The sequence below is a fragment of the Mirounga leonina genome, unplaced genomic scaffold (assembly GCF_011800145.1).
Source record: "Mirounga leonina isolate KUSES-001 unplaced genomic scaffold, KU_Mleo_1.0 Mir_175, whole genome shotgun sequence".
Lineage (NCBI taxonomy): Eukaryota > Metazoa > Chordata > Mammalia > Carnivora > Phocidae > Mirounga > Mirounga leonina.
This window is the reverse complement of record NW_023270453.1, coordinates 29,692,812-29,710,215: the sequence shown is the minus strand read 5'-3', so window position 1 is coordinate 29,710,215 and position 17,404 is coordinate 29,692,812. Positions and strand designations below refer to the sequence as shown.

General features: G+C 52.6%; 1 protein-coding gene across 1 annotated transcript in view; it reads left to right on the top strand.

Moving 5' to 3' along the window:
- Nucleotides 1-3,397: 3,397 nt before the first annotated feature.
- The window catches only part of TEKT5 (tektin 5), a 35,808-nt gene continuing 21,801 nt past the window's right edge, over nt 3,398-17,404 (top strand). The window contains exons 1-5 of the mRNA XM_035022434.1: nt 3,398-3,973; nt 6,511-6,594; nt 7,224-7,294; nt 11,338-11,481; nt 15,501-15,723. Of these exons, the coding sequence (XP_034878325.1) occupies nt 3,398-3,973; nt 6,511-6,594; nt 7,224-7,294; nt 11,338-11,481; nt 15,501-15,723 (1,098 nt within the window). The remainder of the gene's footprint in view (nt 3,974-6,510; nt 6,595-7,223; nt 7,295-11,337; nt 11,482-15,500; nt 15,724-17,404) is intronic.

Below are 17,404 nucleotides of genomic sequence, written 5' to 3'. Positions count from 1 at the left end.
ATACCCTTCTTTAATTCAAAGTGGGGGAACATGCTTCATTGTGAAATGCAGGTTTGGGTTTTGAATGATACAATCTGACACAGATGATGAGCAGCTTCTTTCCGGATTTTCTGTGCCCCTCGCCCCGCGTGTGTCCCTATTTTGCTGTTTTTCTAAGCACGGCTTGGAGTCACCTCCGGTCCCCAGTTCTGGCTGCCAAGCAGGTGCAGGTGCAAGATCCCTGCCTACCCACAGGGGGCGTCCAAGGGATGCTTGCCGATTTGATTTGATGGCTGCAGAAAGTTCCGTGGGACGCTGCTGCTCCAGCCATCACCTGAGTAAGACAGTCTAAGTGCTTTTCTTCCATAGGTGGTTGGGCTTCCCATTAAATTCACAGACGAGAAGCTGTCCACTTCATGGCCCGTGGGAGTCAGGCAGCGATCTCGAAGGAGCAGGCAGAGATTGTGGTAGAATAGTCGGTGCTGGGTGTGGTGTCTCCAGTTTGGGGGGCAGACCTGGCAGATGATGGGGAGCCCCACTGGTGGGGGGGAAGGGGTTCACTCAAGTGCCTCTCCCCATCCACTTCCAACAGATTCCAGAAAGAGAATGCATTTTCCTATCTGCATGCTTTAAAAGAGACTGGAAAAAAAAAAAATACTTGTGGTGGATGAGAGGTCTCTCTAATCTCTAGCGTATTTGCCTACTGAGGTAGATGATTGTTTTAGCACCCCTGCCCTCTATACAACAGTATTTCGGGTAATAGTTTCGTTCCTGTTAGTTTGGATACAACGGGCAAATACAGAGATTACCTTTCAGTTTCAAAGACACTGAGTTTAGAAAAGAGTTCATGTATGAACTAAAATGCCCACTTTCCAAATAAAAATATCACACCTCGAAGGTCACGCTGTCCTTCACCGTTGTCCATTCTGGGCACGAGCGGTCACACAGAATGACAGAATAGGGAAGTAACCAAGTTCTGGTTTCTTCCCATCTGGGCTCTCCTTGTATATCTCGAGTCTACTGTCTGAACAGAGGGGTGCAAAACACCCCAAGGGGTTGGAGACGAAAATTGCACCCAAAGAGAGTGCCTACTGATTCCCAAGTATTAGGAACTTACTCTCAAAACAGAGTGTAGGGAGCCTGCATGTGTTGGGGCTGACTGAACCCCGGGGCTAGGGGTCCTCTGAATTAACTTCTACGTATACTCTGTTCAGTAGAGAATAAGCAATAAAAATTGGCTAATTAGAAACTTATATTTTATTAAACCCAACAGTATCTTAAACAGAATTATCACAGGACCCAGCAGTTCCCCTCCCTGATATATATTCAAGAAGATTGGAAACTTGGACACGAATGTTCACAGCAGCATTATTCATAATGTCCAAACGTCCATCCACAGATGGATGGAAACACAAGAGTAGTTCATCACACAATGGAGTATTATTCTGACACGAAAAGGAATAAAGTACCTGCTATGACATGGATGAACCTTGGAAATGCCATGGCCCCTCCCTTGGCGAGGCGCTGCTAAAAGTCAGAGTTATACTCCAAAGGCCTTACTTTTAGTATTTTTCACTTGCTAAATTTTTAGAAGTTGATTCCTTGAGTCTTTTGGACTGGGTGGGCAGGCTTACCATTCCTTTTTCCGTTGAGCTATAGCCAGCTGTTCTCAATTGACCTTTCTCATTTAATAGCTTCTGACGTTCTGCTGCTTCATTCATCCATCCACCCACCCACCCACTCATCCATTTTTTTCATTCATTCAACAAACCCCAATTGTGCACCTGCTATGTTACAGGTATTCTACCAAGTGCCGTGGATGCAATGACAACGAAAATCCAGACAAGGTCCTTTCATTTCAGAGTCTCACTTTTCCAAGTGTGGTCCCTGGACTGGCCTCCGCTGGGGACTTGTGAGAAATTCAGCATCTCCAGGCCTGCCCAGCCCAACTCAACCAGAATCTGCTTGTATCTGCATACACGAGCTCTGGAAAAAAATAGGCAAATCTGATTATAGTAGTTATATCTAGAAAGACTGGACATAGCTAGGGGCAATGAGAAAAATCTAAATCTTACTTTATACCCTTAGATATTGGTCACGTTGTTATTTTTGGACATGAACCTTTCATGCTTCCAACATACCCTGAATCTTTTTGGTCCATTTCTTGGCTGCCCTGGATGTGTAACCACTTCCCGTGTGTGGTGTCTCATCTTAAAGGATCCTACAAAAGAAAGCGTTGTAGATGTGGAGGGGGTCCAGAGCCCACCCTATAAGATGGGGGTGGGCGTCAAGGCTTAGTTCTAGGTTCTCTGTGGGAGTTCAGTGAGTATATGTAAACATCAGACATACAGAAGGTGCTTAATGTTATCTTCCTCTTGGTACTCTATAGCCACTGTTTTCGGTCGTAATTAGGGAGAGAATTCCCCTTGACCATCACACTTCACTAACAAGGACCACTTACTTGAGGGTTAGGTTCTTCTTTTTCCCATATCAGAAAGGGGAAAGGCCCCACACATCAAGTACCCCTCTCGTTCTGAACCTTGAGATCTCGTTGCCACTCCCACCAGCCCAAGAGGGGGCAGGTTTCTTCATGGGTAAAACCATTGGTAGAGTTAACTGAGTTAAGGTGTATTGAAATATGGCTTATGTACAGTAAAATTTACCTTTTCTAGTGGACAGCTCTGTGGGTCTTGACAACTACGTGGAGCTGTGTAATCCCCACCACAGTCAAGACAGAGAATGCTGCTATCACCGCCCCCACGTTTTCCCGTGCTCCTTTGCTCCTTTGTGGTCAGTCCACCTTCCCCTACCCCCAGCCCCTGGGGGCCCCTGGTCTGTCTTCTGTCCACGTGGATCTGTCTTTGCAGAATGCCATCTAAGTGGAATCCTACAGGATGTGGTCTTTTGAGTCTAGTGGCTTCTACTTGGCTTAATCCATTTGAGATTCCCTTTTTATTGCTGACTATTATTTATTGCTGAGTATTCCATGCCCTGGACGCTCCACGTTGGTGCCGTCTTGGGGACAAAGAGGGGAGGAAACCAGCTAACCTCGACCAGATGGTCCCTGGGCTGACAGAGTTTACTGGAGTGGACCACATTTTCTCCCAGAGGCACAGTTAGGCGTGAGAGGCTGATCTGATTATTAGGGAAAAATAGATCAATGCCATTTCTTACACCTCCAAATCTGCGGCTTGAGAAACTCCCCTTCACTTTGTTTTTTTGCGTGCGTTTCGATTGGGACAATATAGCTCCAACGGGCCTGAAATGAACAAGGGCCCCAGTAAAGCCCCCCTCCCCCAGGCTTTATGACAACAGTGCCGAGTCATAGAGGTCCGGCCCATCCCTAAGGAAGATCCTTCCCCTTCCTGCCGGGCCTTGGCCCCTCAGAGTTTTGCCCAAGGGCAGCTGTTGGGGGAGGATGGAGTTTCTTGGAACCAACCAGACCGCCAGCTACTGTGGCCCCAAGAAAGCCTGTGGCTTCAGTGCCCTGCCCCCGGCCGAGCCGGCCCCGGAGATCCAGGAATGTTACCAGCCCTATTACCTGCCTGGGTACCGCTACCTCAACTCATGGAGACCCAGCCTCTTCTACAAGATCTCCAATGCCCAAACCTGCATGGATGAGGGAGCGATGTGCCGCAGCGCCCTGAGGCCTCCCACCATCCTGCCCGCGCTCCGCTCCGCTCTCTTCTGTCGCTACAGCCCCCGCGACTGGGACAGGTCCAACGAGCTGCAGATGCGCGGGGCCGAGGCCTCTCGGCTGTGGGCCAGCCGGCTGACCGGCGACTCCATGCGGCTCATGCAGGACAAGGACCAGCTGACCCGCCAGATGCAGGAGGGGACCAGCCGGAACCTGGGCCAGAGGCTGTCCGACATTGGCTTCTGGAAGTCTGAGCTGGGCTACGAGCTGGAGAGGCTCCTAAACGAGCACCGCAGCTTGGAGACAGTCAAGAGGCGGCTGGAGTGTGTGGCCGAGGAGCTCAACTGTCCGCTGCAGGTGAGTGTGGGTGAGGAGGGGGCATGGCAGCCGCTGGGAGGGCAGCCCTGGGCGCTCCGCTCCTCTGCAAGGAAGGTCGAGGCCACGGGCACTTTGCAGGTCGGCTCGCGATGCATCATCATCTGCGATCAGTTCCTATAGCCCAGGATTATCCCAGTCAAATCGGGGTTCCTCGGACTGAACCAGATTTCCTTTTCTCCTTGGGGTTACATCAGAACTGCAGAGGTTTCATCCAGACATTCCGCACGTGCCTGTGTTTGCGTGTGGATGTGTGCACGCAGGGCGCTCTGTAGAGGGATATACTTAAAATAACTGCTGTATTTTTCTCCATAGCCCTTAACACCTTCTAACATACTCTCTAACTTATGCATGTATTTATTTATTGTTTTGCTGCCTGAGCTAGAATCTAAGTGCCACGAGGGTGGGGATTTTTGTCTGCTCTGTCACCAGCGTGTTCCAGACGGATCCTCCGCTGTGCTGGGCAGCATGTCTGTGTTGGTCCTCCGTTGGCTGATCGCCCGTTGTCTGGGTCAGTGTTCTGAATGTCTTTCCAGCCTCCTACAGTGCTTGGCATGTGGTAGGCACTCAGTAAGTATTTGTTGAGTAAACGAATACGTATCTGGATGTGGACATGCTCGACGCTCCTTGGTCTCCAGTCATATCCCGGATCAGCTAGGGCTGCTTTTGGCGGCATGTAACGGACACCTGACTGCGGCTCAGCCAAGGCTCAGCAAGTCGTGATGAGAATTCCAGAAGGAAACAGAGCAGGCTGCTGCAGCCTCCACTCAGTGCTGGAGGGGAGGGGACCCAGGCGCCTGTCTTTCTGCTCTGCCGTCCTCGGCTTGTGGCTTTTGTCCTATTGCTCGCGAGGAGATTTCATATCTCCTATTGCAAGCTCCTACTTGCAAGGAACATATTGATCTCATTTGAGGCAGGAAGATAGGGGCAGGGCAAAGGGCGCCCTGTGCCAACTGTGTCAGGATATGTCAGTTTTCTGGAAGGGAACATCCTGCGTTTCCAGATCCCTCAGGAGACATGGCACAGCCCCTCCCTGCCATTATGGGGACTCCTACTGTGTCCCTCTGCCCCCCAAGTTTCTCCCCTGAGAGGAGAGTGGGCAGGGGGACCTGAGGCGACATCCAAAACCTATTGCTGTCCTCTTCTGCTCTCCTCACCCCTCCAGCCTGTCTGGGAAACCCAGCTCCGTCTGGTCACTGGCGTAGCTCCTCTGACAGTCACGTGGTGGCTTGGGGGGGGTACCAGAGATCTCTCTGCTCCACTTCTCCCTGTCCCCAGGGCTGCCCCCCTCCTCCTGGACAGTGATGATGCCTCCTTCCTGTCCTCCTCTCTCCCGCCCCCCTCCCACCCATCTTCCAGCCAGAGGGGGCGATTTTAAATATGAAACTGGGTCTCCATACTCCCTCACTAAAACCCCCCTCAATGCACCCTGTTAACATCCAAATTCCTTGTCACCCACTCCAGCCCCTGCACAGCCCAGGCCCTGCTCACCACTCCAGCCTCACCTTCTCTAGTTCCAGTGGCTTCCTCTCTACTCTTCCTACCTCAGGGCCTTTGCACCTGCTGTTCCCTCTTCCTGGCACATTGTTCCCCTTCATCTCTGCTGCTTCTGATAATTCACATCTTGGTCTGTCACCTCCTTAGCAAAGTCCTTCCCGGCCAACCCCCTACTGGTTGCTCCCCACCCACCTACATCCCCCTGACTATTCACATCCAAGCCCTCCTCCCAATGAGAAATGATTGCACCTCTTCGTGTGTTTACTTGTGTGTGTTCTCTCCTGTCTCTTTGAGCTCCGTTAGTGTGGGGACCCTCCGATCAGGTTGATTGTGGTCTCCCTAGCACCTTGATGGGGTGTGGTCAGAAAAGGGGCTCAGGAAATTCTTGTGAAATCAGTGAACCCCTCTCCCCTCCTGAGTTCCCAGATGCATTTGCATCCCAGCACCAAGATGTGGTGCTCCCCTGCTTCCTTCTCCCTCTTGCTACTCTTTGTGACATCATAGGCTCGTGGCCCAATCACCAGGCTTTCTCAGCCTCTCTTTGCAGGAGCTCCTCTGAGCAGCCCCTTCTCCCATCTTCTGTTCCACGCCACTCATGGCCCCACGACCGTTGCAAGGTGCGTGGCTGTGTGACAGGGTCCCGCTTGGCCCTGGTCACATTCCAAAGCCCCATCCCCACCCCATTTACAGATCTCCAAAAAGGGACTTTCACATACATTCATAGGTAATATTTATTGAGCATATTCTGGGTTCTTTACATTTGTGGAGCCGGCTTAATCCACATGGCAAACCTGGGAGATATGCCCCCGTATTCTACCCATCGGCAGGCATGGCATGCCGCGGTCCTCACAGAGGGGGAAGGTGAGGTGAAGCCCACCCACAGGCACAGTGATGAGGCCACACGGAGCATCCAGGTTTCCTGGGGTAAAGCAGATCACGGCAAAAATGGATGTGAGTCGCCTGCGGTCAGGGTCTGCATACGGGTGCAGGGGAAACACGCTCTTTCCGGCTGCTCCCTACAGGTTGCTCTGGAGTGTCTGTACCATCGAGAGAAAAGGATCGGGATCGATTTGGTCCATGACAATGTGGAGAAAAACCTTATCCGGGTAAGATGCCTCCTGGGTCTGCCCAGCCTCCTGAGGGAGGAAACCTCCTGACCAGCTGGTCACAGAGGTTTCTGAGCTGCCTGCCAGGAGCAGAAGCGACGTGTCACCCCATGCAAAGTCGGGGCTCAGAAAGCATTGTTGGGGGCCTGCAATGCATGGGGAACAGGGAGAAGTGAAGTCATGGGACCCTCAGTTTTTATCTCCAAAATGGGCGTCGTCATAGTAATACCGATAATAACAATAGTAAAGATGGCGTTTGTGGCGCACCTACTCTATGTCACACACTGTACCATTTCAAATGCATTTTTGAATGTAATGATAAAACAGTCTACAAATGAGCACTTGGCATGTAAGCACAGAGATGCTCAATTTTCTTCTAACCGGGAAGTGTATAAAAAAGGAAGAAAGTAAGATGAGGAATGTGGAGCCCCCAGAGCTGACCCTGACCTGTCTGGCCCGGGGATCAGGTGGGATGAGGCAGGAAATGGACCCCACCTTGACATTTCACCTTGGGGGGGAGGGGAGTCAAGGGTGGGTGGCGAGAGGTAGGGGTGGGGTCACTCGCCTGGGAGGCCGGGGTGCAGTGACTTTCTAAGCGGCACTGCTCTTTTTGACATTTTTCATTGCAGGAAGTAGATTTGCTAAAATGTTGCCAAGAACAGATGAGAAAACTAGCTCAAAGAATTGAAATCCAGATGCGGTAAGAGCTGCTTCTTCTTCCCCTTCTCGGGGGTCTGTTTTGGGTTTCCCCGGTTTTCAGGGGGCAAGTAGATGGGCTGCCCGTCTCTCGGTGGTTCTTTCGGTCAGTGGTGGGCTGGCAAGGGTTTTAACAACCAGCTCTCCAGGGAAGAAAACGAAATCCTGATTTGACCTTGCCAGCCAAGGTCAGTGGTGTCAGTCAGTGCTGCGACTGCCATGGCCGATCTCCGTCTCCCCGTGTGTGCCCCAGGTCTCCGTGACCCAGAACTTCACTGGCTGCTCTTTTTTGCACGTAGAGCCTAAAAAAAAGGGGCCCCCCTGGGCCCCCCCCCCCCCCCCCGCTTAGCCTGTGGCTTCCCCGTGTGAGTTCCGAATTTGGGGAGATGGCAGAGAGCAGGGGGCATTGGGTATCAAGGAGAGGAGGGGCCAGTGCCTCTCCAGAGGGGAGCTGGTAGATGCCTAGAGCCTGAGTCTTCAAAAGCAATCAGCTTTTTGTTCTTGGAAGATGACATAACCGGTATCATGAAAAGCCAGGAGGCTCCCCCACATAATTAGAGGGAGGCCTGAGTTTTACAGGGCTTGGGGCCCCTAGCTAAGCCCTTGGCACTCGATTCCCCTGGACAGAGCCTTCCCTCCTGAGGCTGGAGCTGGGCACGGCCTTTAGCTCTCATGGGGCACGCTGCTCTGCTGGTTTCTCCTTCTCATTTCCTCAGACACAGAGAGCCAGAGGAGGCCTGGTCACCTAGCCCCAGCTGCCCCTTCTGGCTGCGTGGAACATGTGGGTGATCTGGATGGGATGCTGAGGCATCAGGCCGCTTGCAGACAGGCTCTGGGGGCTGGCCGTACCCGCCCTCCCAACACACACAGAGCAGCCCCTCGCCTCCACTGAGGACTGGGCAGCAGGGACAGGATCACCCAGGGCAGTGTTGAAAAGCTCCCTGCAGGTCTATGGGTGAGGTCCGGGCCGAAAGCAGGGCTGACTTCTGTCAGGTGTGCACCTCTGACCTGATTGCTGACAAGTCCACCCCCCGTGTGGACTCTTGTTTGCCTCCTGTTTGTCTGTAAATTAATGTGCTTAAAACAAAACAAAACAAAAAAACCCCAAACCCTTACATACTTGTATATAAAAAACAAAGGGAGCGTTTCTGGCAGGCAAATGTCTTCGTTGTGTTTTTCTTGCCCTTATTTTTATGATCGCCTATTTTGGGCAAGAAAGAGAGGTTTTCTGTTTGTGGTCGACATGGGGCTATGGCAGAACTCGGTGTGGGGGTGACGGAGGGCTGGATTTTGGGAACTGGGACAGTTTGAGCTGGCAGAGTAACAGAATCCCAGACCGGAAACTGGGGAGCTGGACCCTGGAGAGGAAATCGTCCCAAGACGGGACTGGCTCTTGCAACCCCAGCAATGGAGCAAGATGTGGGAGAGTAAGGAGAGCGGGAGAGGCGGAGAGGGACAGACACAGAGCAAGAGGAAAAGCGAGGGAGATAGGCACCAAGAGGTGAAGGCAGCTGAAGCAGGGAGGGTGGGGGGAGAGAACGTGAGCTTGTGGACAGGCGTCCCTCCCCTTTGCCAGGACAGAGCCCGAGCCACCCTCGATAGAGGCTGTTTGACCTTGGGCGGTGGCCCGCTTGCCAGAGGATGCCTGTCTTCTTTAGGAAGCAGCTCGTGTTGCCAGGGCTCCCTGATTAACCTGGAACCAGCCAGAGCCTCAATGGGAGAGCCTCAGTGTGCCCTTGCCCCCGTGGGAGGCTCCACCACTGATATGCTCAGGTGGCCTCCCTGCATCTGGGCAGAGCTGTGTCCCTATCTCACCAGAAGCCCCAGCAAAGCAGAAAAGCCTGGGCAGAAGCCATATCAGGGTTTTTCCTCGTAAGCCAACAGCAGGGTGAGCGTTGGCACTGGTTGGACTCTATGTCATGGGCCAAGAAGGGGAGACAGGGGCCGCCTCCTCTTTCTCCAGGCTGATTAGCAAGGGCCAGGAAGCTGGGCCAGCTGACCAGGGATTCTGAGGCCCTGGGTCCCCTCTAATGCTCTGGCATGTTTCTTTTCTACATTCTGGTCTTCATGTTCCAGTTCATTAGGCAGGACAGGGCCCCATTTCTCCATGGCTCTGCCAATTCAGAAGGCCCCAGGGGCCTCAGGATGGTTCCTCCTATCCCATCATGACTCCCTGAGCATTCCGATAGGTGGGAGCCCACCATCAGGATTTACTTTGCTTGCTTCTGGCCTGTTTGAAATCCCTCACCAACATCCAGTATCCATAGCAGAAAAAGAAAGTGGCAAAAAGATGAACAGAGGCAGACGGGAGAGGGACAGAGAAAGAAACACAAAGTCCCTAAGACAGAGAGAAACCAAGAAAGATGAGGAAGAGAGAGAGAAAGATCACACACACACACACACACACCCGCGTGAACGCGCACCCCCCCCCCCCCCCGCCCCGTGTGAAATGTGCGCCGCTCACTTTAGTTGGTGTGTCTGGACATCCACTGGGTTAGTGAAGGTTATTCCCTTTTTATTCCCTGTCACCTCGAAGCACTTCAAGGACACGGTCCCAGTTGATGCTCAGGTGTCTTTAATACTGACTAATCTTGTTTCAATCAAGACAGCCACAGAAAGGTTCAGGCTTAGAACCTTCTGGAGCCAACAGATTCTAGCTAGGATTCTGTTAGTGTTTACTTAGTATTTATGTTTGAGGTGACCTTTTAACAGAAGGTGCTACTGACGGTCCTTTAAAGACAGCGATGTAGATTTTCCCTTTAAAAATACTCTTATCTAGGGGCACCTGGGTGCCTCAGTTGGTTAAGCGGCTGCCTTCGGCTTAGGTCATGTTCCCAGGGTCCTGGGATTGAGCCCCACATCGGGCTCCTTGTTCAGCAGGGAGCCTGCTTCTCCCTCTCCCTTTGCTTGCCGCTCTGCCTGCTTGTCCTCTCTCTCTATCTCTCTGTCAAATAAATAAATAAAATCTTAAAAAAATAAAAGTTATTTATATTTTAAAAGTGATTGTTAAAAAGTAGTAAGTAACTTATAGTGCAGGTGCTTTTGAGAATATGGCAAGAATCACGAAAGTAGTTCTCCAGGGTCTGGAGTTTGGCACACGGTGACTTTTAAGTCTAAGCTTCCCAGCTAAGATACCAGCCCTGCAGGCCCAAGTACTGGCCCTGTCCACTGTGCTCTGCTCACCTCTGCTCTGCCCCTCACTCTGCCCAGTCTCTGATTCCAGCCATCCTGACTCTCCAATCCCGGACTCCTCCCAGTCCCGGACTCCGCCCAGTCCCTGATTCCACTCATCTCTGACTGTCCAATCTTTGGCTCCGCCCAGTCATTGACTCCGCCCACTTACTAATGCTGCCCAGTCCCTGATTCCACCTATCCCTGACTGTCCAGTTCCTGACTGTCCAATCCCTGGCTCCTCCCAGTCTCTGATTCCACCCATCCCTGACTCCGCCCAGTCCTTGGCTCCGCCCAGTCCCTGATTCTGTCCAGTTCCTGACTCCGCCTAGCTCCTGACTGCGTTCAATGCCTGACTCTGACCAGGGCATGTTTCAATACCAGGTTCTGTTCAAAGTGAGAATCCATATCTTCTAAACCAGGTCAGCCCAGTACAGCTGGAGGGCCATATCTGGTCCACCACCTGTTTCTGTAAAGTTTTATTGGGACATAGCTACGCCCATTCACTTACATAGTATCCAAGACTGTTTCCTGCTTAGTTGAGTAGTTGCAACAGAGACCATATGACCCACAAAGCCTACAATATTTAGTATTTGACCCTTTGCGGTGGATATTTGCCTACCCCTGTTCTGAATGACAACAGATCTGCTTGGGTTGGGGGGCGGGGAAGGGAGAAGTGTGGGGAGGTCGTGGGTATGTAGTGGGGGCATCACAGTGGGAAGAGGGTGGAGAAACCACTGGGGGTAGACAGAGCCCCCTTCTGGGAGTCCAGAGACTTGGCTTTCAGCAATGGCTCTGCACCACCCTCCTGGGTGACCTTGTGCGAGGGACTCTGGGTAAGTGCACAATCTCCAGACAAATCCTTGCCCCACACAGCGATAACCGAGATGCTCAGCATGCTCTGGAGAGGGACCTCGAGGACAAAACTTCAGCCCAGTTTATCGATGAGAAGTGCTTTGATCTGAGGAACACGTCAGACTGCATCAGCTTCTTCCACGGCATGGAGAAAGTCGATGGCACGTAAGTACTGGGCTCTTGGTCCCCATCTCTAGCCAACCTGATGGGAGTGAGGGCTCCTGGGTCTGCTCCTGCCAAGAAACCATAAAGGGTCATCATGCACCAGTCAAGTAAGAAGCAAAGTGGGTGAGTGGGGATCCTTGGTTGCAAGCCACAGAATCCAATTCTAGCCAGCTTAAGACAAGATGGATTTACTGGAAATTTGTGGGGGAGCCACAGTCTTCAGGAGAAGGCGGGAGGGGAAGGTTCTAGCAGCTTAAGTGAGCCAGGAAGTGGGAGCTAATCAGCTGTATTGTCAGAGCATGAATGTCTCTTCATTTTTGCCCCGTTTTGCCCAAGATTCAAATTCCAGCAAGAGGGTGCAAGAGATTGGCTTAGGGAGGGTCACACAGCCACCGCCATTGGGCCAAGGCATGCCAGGCACCCGGATTGGCAATTCCACCAAACAAATTCAGAACAGAATGGCTGTAACCAGAAGGAAGAGGGATCCAAGCTCAGCTGGGAGAGCCAACTGGACCCAGGCTGCCTGGCTTCACATTCAGCCTCTGTACCCACGCTCGGGGCAAAGTACTTAATCTCTCTGCCCCCCCCCCCCCCCCCCCCCCCCCCCGCCGTACAGGAATAAAAATAGTGCCCAACTCCCAGAGTTGCTATGAGTATGAAAAGGTGGGTATGTGGGGCACTGAGCACAGAGCCTAGTGTGGGGGAATGACAGCGACTAACATGTATTGAGTGCTTGCCGTGTGACCTCATTTTCTTGTCACAGCAGCTCCAAGGTAGGTGCCTTCTGTGTGCCTGGCTCTGTCGTGGGCATGTCACTGTTTCTGGAATTTCAGGCAGAAGGAAGGCATGTTTTCCCAGTCAACAGGCAGTCCAAGGTCCAGGATAATGAGGGCTGGACAGAGTAGTGCTCTGGGTACAGGGACAGGGTGTTATCGATCCTGGTCTCTTAAAAAAAACGGGGGGGGGGGGGATGCCTGGGTGGCTCAGTCGTTAAGTGTCTGCCTTCGGCTCAGGTCATGATCCCAGGGTGCTGGGATTGAGTCCTGCATCAGGCTTCTTGCTCAGCGGGGAGCCTGCTTCTCCCTCTGCCTGCCACTCCCCCTGCTTGTGCTCTCTCTCTCTGACAAATAAATAAAATCTTAAAAAAAAAAAAAAACCAGAAAACTTCTAGCACAATATAATGTGCTGGGCACATAGTAGGTGTGCAGTAAGTGTTTGTTGAATGAGCGAATGAATGAAAAGAGGAAGGGAGGGAGGGAAGAGAAAGAGGAAAGGATTTTCATGGCAATCTCCTTGGCCCGAGCCCAGGGCCACCTCCTGGACCTTAGTAAATATCAAAGTGTTGCAATGAACCTTTGGGGTTTCCGGCAGTGGCAACCAGTGGGGACCCTCCTCCTCTTCCTGACAAGGCGATCCCCCCCGCACCGCCCCATGGTGCTGGCTACGTGAGCAGGACTTCAGGGGCCTCAGGCCCCTCTGCCGAAGCTGCCCATCTGGAGTGGGAGTCTGGACGGTTCCCTTCCCAAACAGATGCCTCCCTGAAAGCTCGTGGCCAGGGGCTGGCAGAGATTGGGGCGGACAGCAAGTGCTGTAATCACCACATGTGCTAGCCCAGGGCTCTCTGTATTGGGGGTTTTCTTAAAGCAGGGCCGTGTCTGGGCAGGCGAAAGGAGACCGAATGCAGGAGCTCTGCTCACCCAAGTTCTTGTCGCCGTGGGTTAACCGATGAGTGACGGTGCCGACAGTAGGTGCCCTTTACCTGATGTTTGCTGAGGGCTAGGCCCTGCTCTTTGCAAACAGCGTCTTGTGAATCATAAACACTTACCAAGGGCTTGCTGTTGCCAGATGCTAAGATAGTGGTTTCATCTTTGGTCCTTCACCAACCCCGGGGAGGGGGTAGACACCATTATTATCCCCATTTTACAATGAGGAGACTAAGGCTCAGAGAGTTGAAGCAACTGGACCAAGCTCATGCAGCGAGTGGGAGAGCCACAGTCTGAGCCCACGTTGGACACGGAGCCCGTGTGTTTTATCTCGGCACCTTCCTGCCTCCCAGCAATGCCCGCTGCTGTCTCCACCATCCTTAGAGGACACAGGCCCCATAAAACACGTCCCGCCTACTGAGGCACACCACCTTCCAGCAAGACAAGCTGCCTCTGGTACATTCCCCCCAGGGAGAGTGTGATTAAGCGGGTTATTTTCTCTGGACAGCACAGCTGTCTGCTCCAGGGGAGAGCGAGGGCTTAGAGCTTGCTGCTCCTGACCTTGACAGTGCCCTGTTCAGCAGCAGAGACACACTCTGAGTCAATGTGCGGTCTCTCTCTGCTGTCCTTGGTGCTCCCCCACCCCTTCCTGGATTGATGGTGAGTAGCTGTGTGACCTTGGAAAAGATGCTTCACCTCTCTGAGCCTCAAGTGTTTGTTGGCTAAAAGGTCTGGGTCAGACACCATGACCTGTCCCATCTCCAGAAGGCCAAGACCCCCCCCCCACTACTGCTTGATTTTTTTAATTCCTGCCAAAGACAGACAAGATGATCACATATGATGTGTTCTTCTTAAAATTTCTATTCACCATGCAATCTAAGTGTGCTTTAAATGTCTGAAAAGAGACTTCTATTTCGGAAAATTGAGTTTCTCTCTCTCTCTCTTTTTTTTTTCTACTGCCCGAGAAGGAAGATGTTTTATTTAAGAACTGGAGATTTCCCAGCTAGAAGAGACCGTAAAAAGTTACCCAGTCTGGTTTACCCTGGAACTGAAGCCAGCTCAGGGAAATGCATGTCCCTCCTTCTCAGAGGCTTCCCAGAGGAGAAGACCCCCATGCCTGCCTGTACATCAATTGTGTGGTGCAGGGGGTTACGCACTCAGCCAGGAAGTACTTTCTGTTGTCTAAACTGAATCCCTTATGCTTCACTGCCTCTGAGAAGGTTTCCCTGCCTGGCTTTTCTGATCGAGTCTGTGTCTCCGAGGTTCACCCCCCCCCCCAGATCCATTCTCCCGCTGCCCTGATGTGAGTCCTGCAGCCGAGGCTGCCCACTGCAGACTGTCTTTCCATCTGGTTCCCGCTGGGGTTTAGCCAGGAGGAGGGGCGCCCACGGGAGGCGGTGGGCAGGAGGAGGAGGAGGTTGGGGGTTTATTCTTCCTGCTCCTTCCCTCTCCTTTGGCCCTCAGTGGTGACAGCTTTCTACATTTACTAATCCCGGAGCCCCTCAACACCCTCTGATCCTTTTTCTTTCCTTTTAGGACCCTGACAGGCACATAAAGCCGGGATTTATAAAACTCCATCAGCCTGTCCTTCCCCGGCTAAAGTCCCTCCTAGCACATATACCATGTGTCAGTATCTCCTTTCTTTGATGTCCGTCTTCCTCTGCTGGAAACGTAGCCCCATGAGGACAGGGCTGTTGATGTTCTTGTGTCTGGGTCTATCCCAAGTGCCTGGAACAATGCTTGGCGTGTGGTAGGCGTTCAGAGAACATTCATTGAATGAGTGAGTCGGGGCAGGCAGGATGGCCACGTGCTCATCGCTGAATTGAAGGGGCTCTACAGCCAGAATCGAGCCCCGATGCCTGCTTCTCAGCCAGTCTCCATGGTGTTGGTGGTGGTAGTGAGAAGGGAGTGCTTGGGAAAAGAGCTTTTCAAAGGAATCTCTCTCTCCTCCCATGAAACTCACCAAGCACCCTTTGAAAGATCAGCGCTTGCTAGGCTGCAGTTGCCTGCCCTGGAAAATGGGGTGGGGGTTTGGATTAGCCCAGTGGTTCTCGATGGGGGGCAGTTGTTACCCCTCTCCCAAGGGACATCTGGCGATGTCTAGAGACATTTTTGATTGTCACGACTGGAGGGCCGAGGGGCACTGCTAAACTTCATACAGTGCCCAGGGTGACCCCCCCAACAGAGAATGGTCCCGACCCAGATGTCAAGGGTGCCCAGGGTGAGGCTCTGGATTGGGGGTTCTCCAAGGCCTGCCTTCCACCCCCTGCCCCCGATTGCTGTCTTGTGTTAAGTTCATCCCTGTGCCTCCTGCAGGATCTCTGTGCCCGAGACCTGGGCCAAGTTCAGCAATGACAACATCAGGCACTCACAGAACATGAGGGCCAACTCCATCCGGCTGCGCGAGGAGGCTGAGAATCTCTTTGAGGCCTTGTCAGATCAGATGTGGAAGCAGTTTACCCACACCAACCTGGCCTTCAGTGCCCGCATCTCCGAGGTGACAGACGCGAAGAATAAACTGCAGGCGCAGCTGGCGAAGGTAAGCGAGATGCGCCTGAGGACGGCTGTCCACCCGGCTGAGTCCTCACCCACCTCCCGACGGTCTCGGCAGCATCTGGCCAAGCTGCCCACAGGCCCCTGGGGCTGCACCGGTCCTACCGTCCCAGATCCAGGAGCCTGTCGCGCACCCCCCGCCGAAAGGGGATGGGGCCGTGAGTGTCGCAGGGGGATTCCAGCATCTGGGGTAGATCCTTCCCTGCTCCCCTGATGATGGAGCTTGGAGCATAGCCTGACTGTCTCACGGCCCCCAGGGTCCTTCATTCCATCTGAGGGCCTTGCAGCGGAACATGACCAATGAGTGTGGGTACAGTTATCAGAGCCCCAGGAAATGGGCCCAAGCAGCTCTCCGCCCACATCGGCATCTTTGGAAATGTAACCTTTTGACCTTCAAAGACTTCCATAGCATCAGGGGTGAAGGACTGCCTGATTTTGTCACTATCTCCTTCTACTGCCATATCCCTTGCCCTTTCTACTGCTCCTATGGGAATGCAGCGTAGTGTGGTTTCTCACCTCTGGGGGTGGGATGGGGGGCCCTCTGCATGGAATTCATCCTCCCTGCTCTGCCTACGCTCAGTGAGCCTACTGCATGCCAGATGCTTGCCGGCCACTAGGAGTGAAAGGAGGGGCTGTGCGAACAGTCCCCTGGTCCCTGTCCTCAGGGGACTTGCATTCTGGTGGAGGCTGTGAAATATGCACACGGGAAGGACTTAGGGATGACAGTCTGATGGTGGGGGGCGGGCAGGGGACTAGCCTTGAACCTGCATTCACAAAACAGAGTTTTAGATATGAAGTGTGTGTATATATATGTGTGCGTGTGTGTATATATATGTGTATATATATATACATATATATGGGGGGCAGTTAGTGGGCTGCATGCAAGGTTCAATGGAAATGAGACAGGGGTGGTGTAAGCCCCCCACAGATGCCACCCTATATATAGCCTCAGGTATGGAGGGGGCTGAGGAAATGGAAGTTTCTAGGATGAGGGAAGAGCAAGGAGATGCATCAGGGCTTCTCAGAGACCTTACACCAGGTGGCCTCAGGAGCAGGTCACTAGGGAGCTGGGCAGCCAAGGAATGGTGGGAAGAGTGTTCCCGAGAGCAGCCAGTGAGCGCAAAGGCCATGTGTGTGATGAGGTTGGAGCAGGCTCAGGTCATACAGATCCTGGTAGGTCCTGGTGAGGAGTCCAGATTTTATGCTGAGAACAGTAGAGAGCCTCAGAAGGATTTTAAGTGAAAGGCGTTGGGATCCACTCTCATCCTTAGGTGGATCTCCTTCCCTCCTGGATGGAACAGGGTTACAGGGATCAAGAGTGGCCACAGAGAGAGTGGTTAAGAGGCTGTGGAAGGTGTCTGGTGAGAAGGATGGCCGTCTGTGCCACGGTGGTGGCGTCAGATGGGAGGGGGAAGGGAGAGATGTGAAATATCTTGAGAAGGCAGTTAGTAGATGGACCTTCCCTCCCTTGTTTACTGAACATTTTTCTATTAATCTTCCCAAAACAGGGTTGAGAAACTTTTTCTGTAAAAGGCCAGGTCCTATTTTCAGCTCTGCAGGCCTTTCGGCTTCTGTCACAATGACTCAGTTCTGCTCATGTAGACGGCCATAGGCAGTATGGACACAAATGAGCATGGCTGTGTTCCAATAAAACTTTATTTACAGAA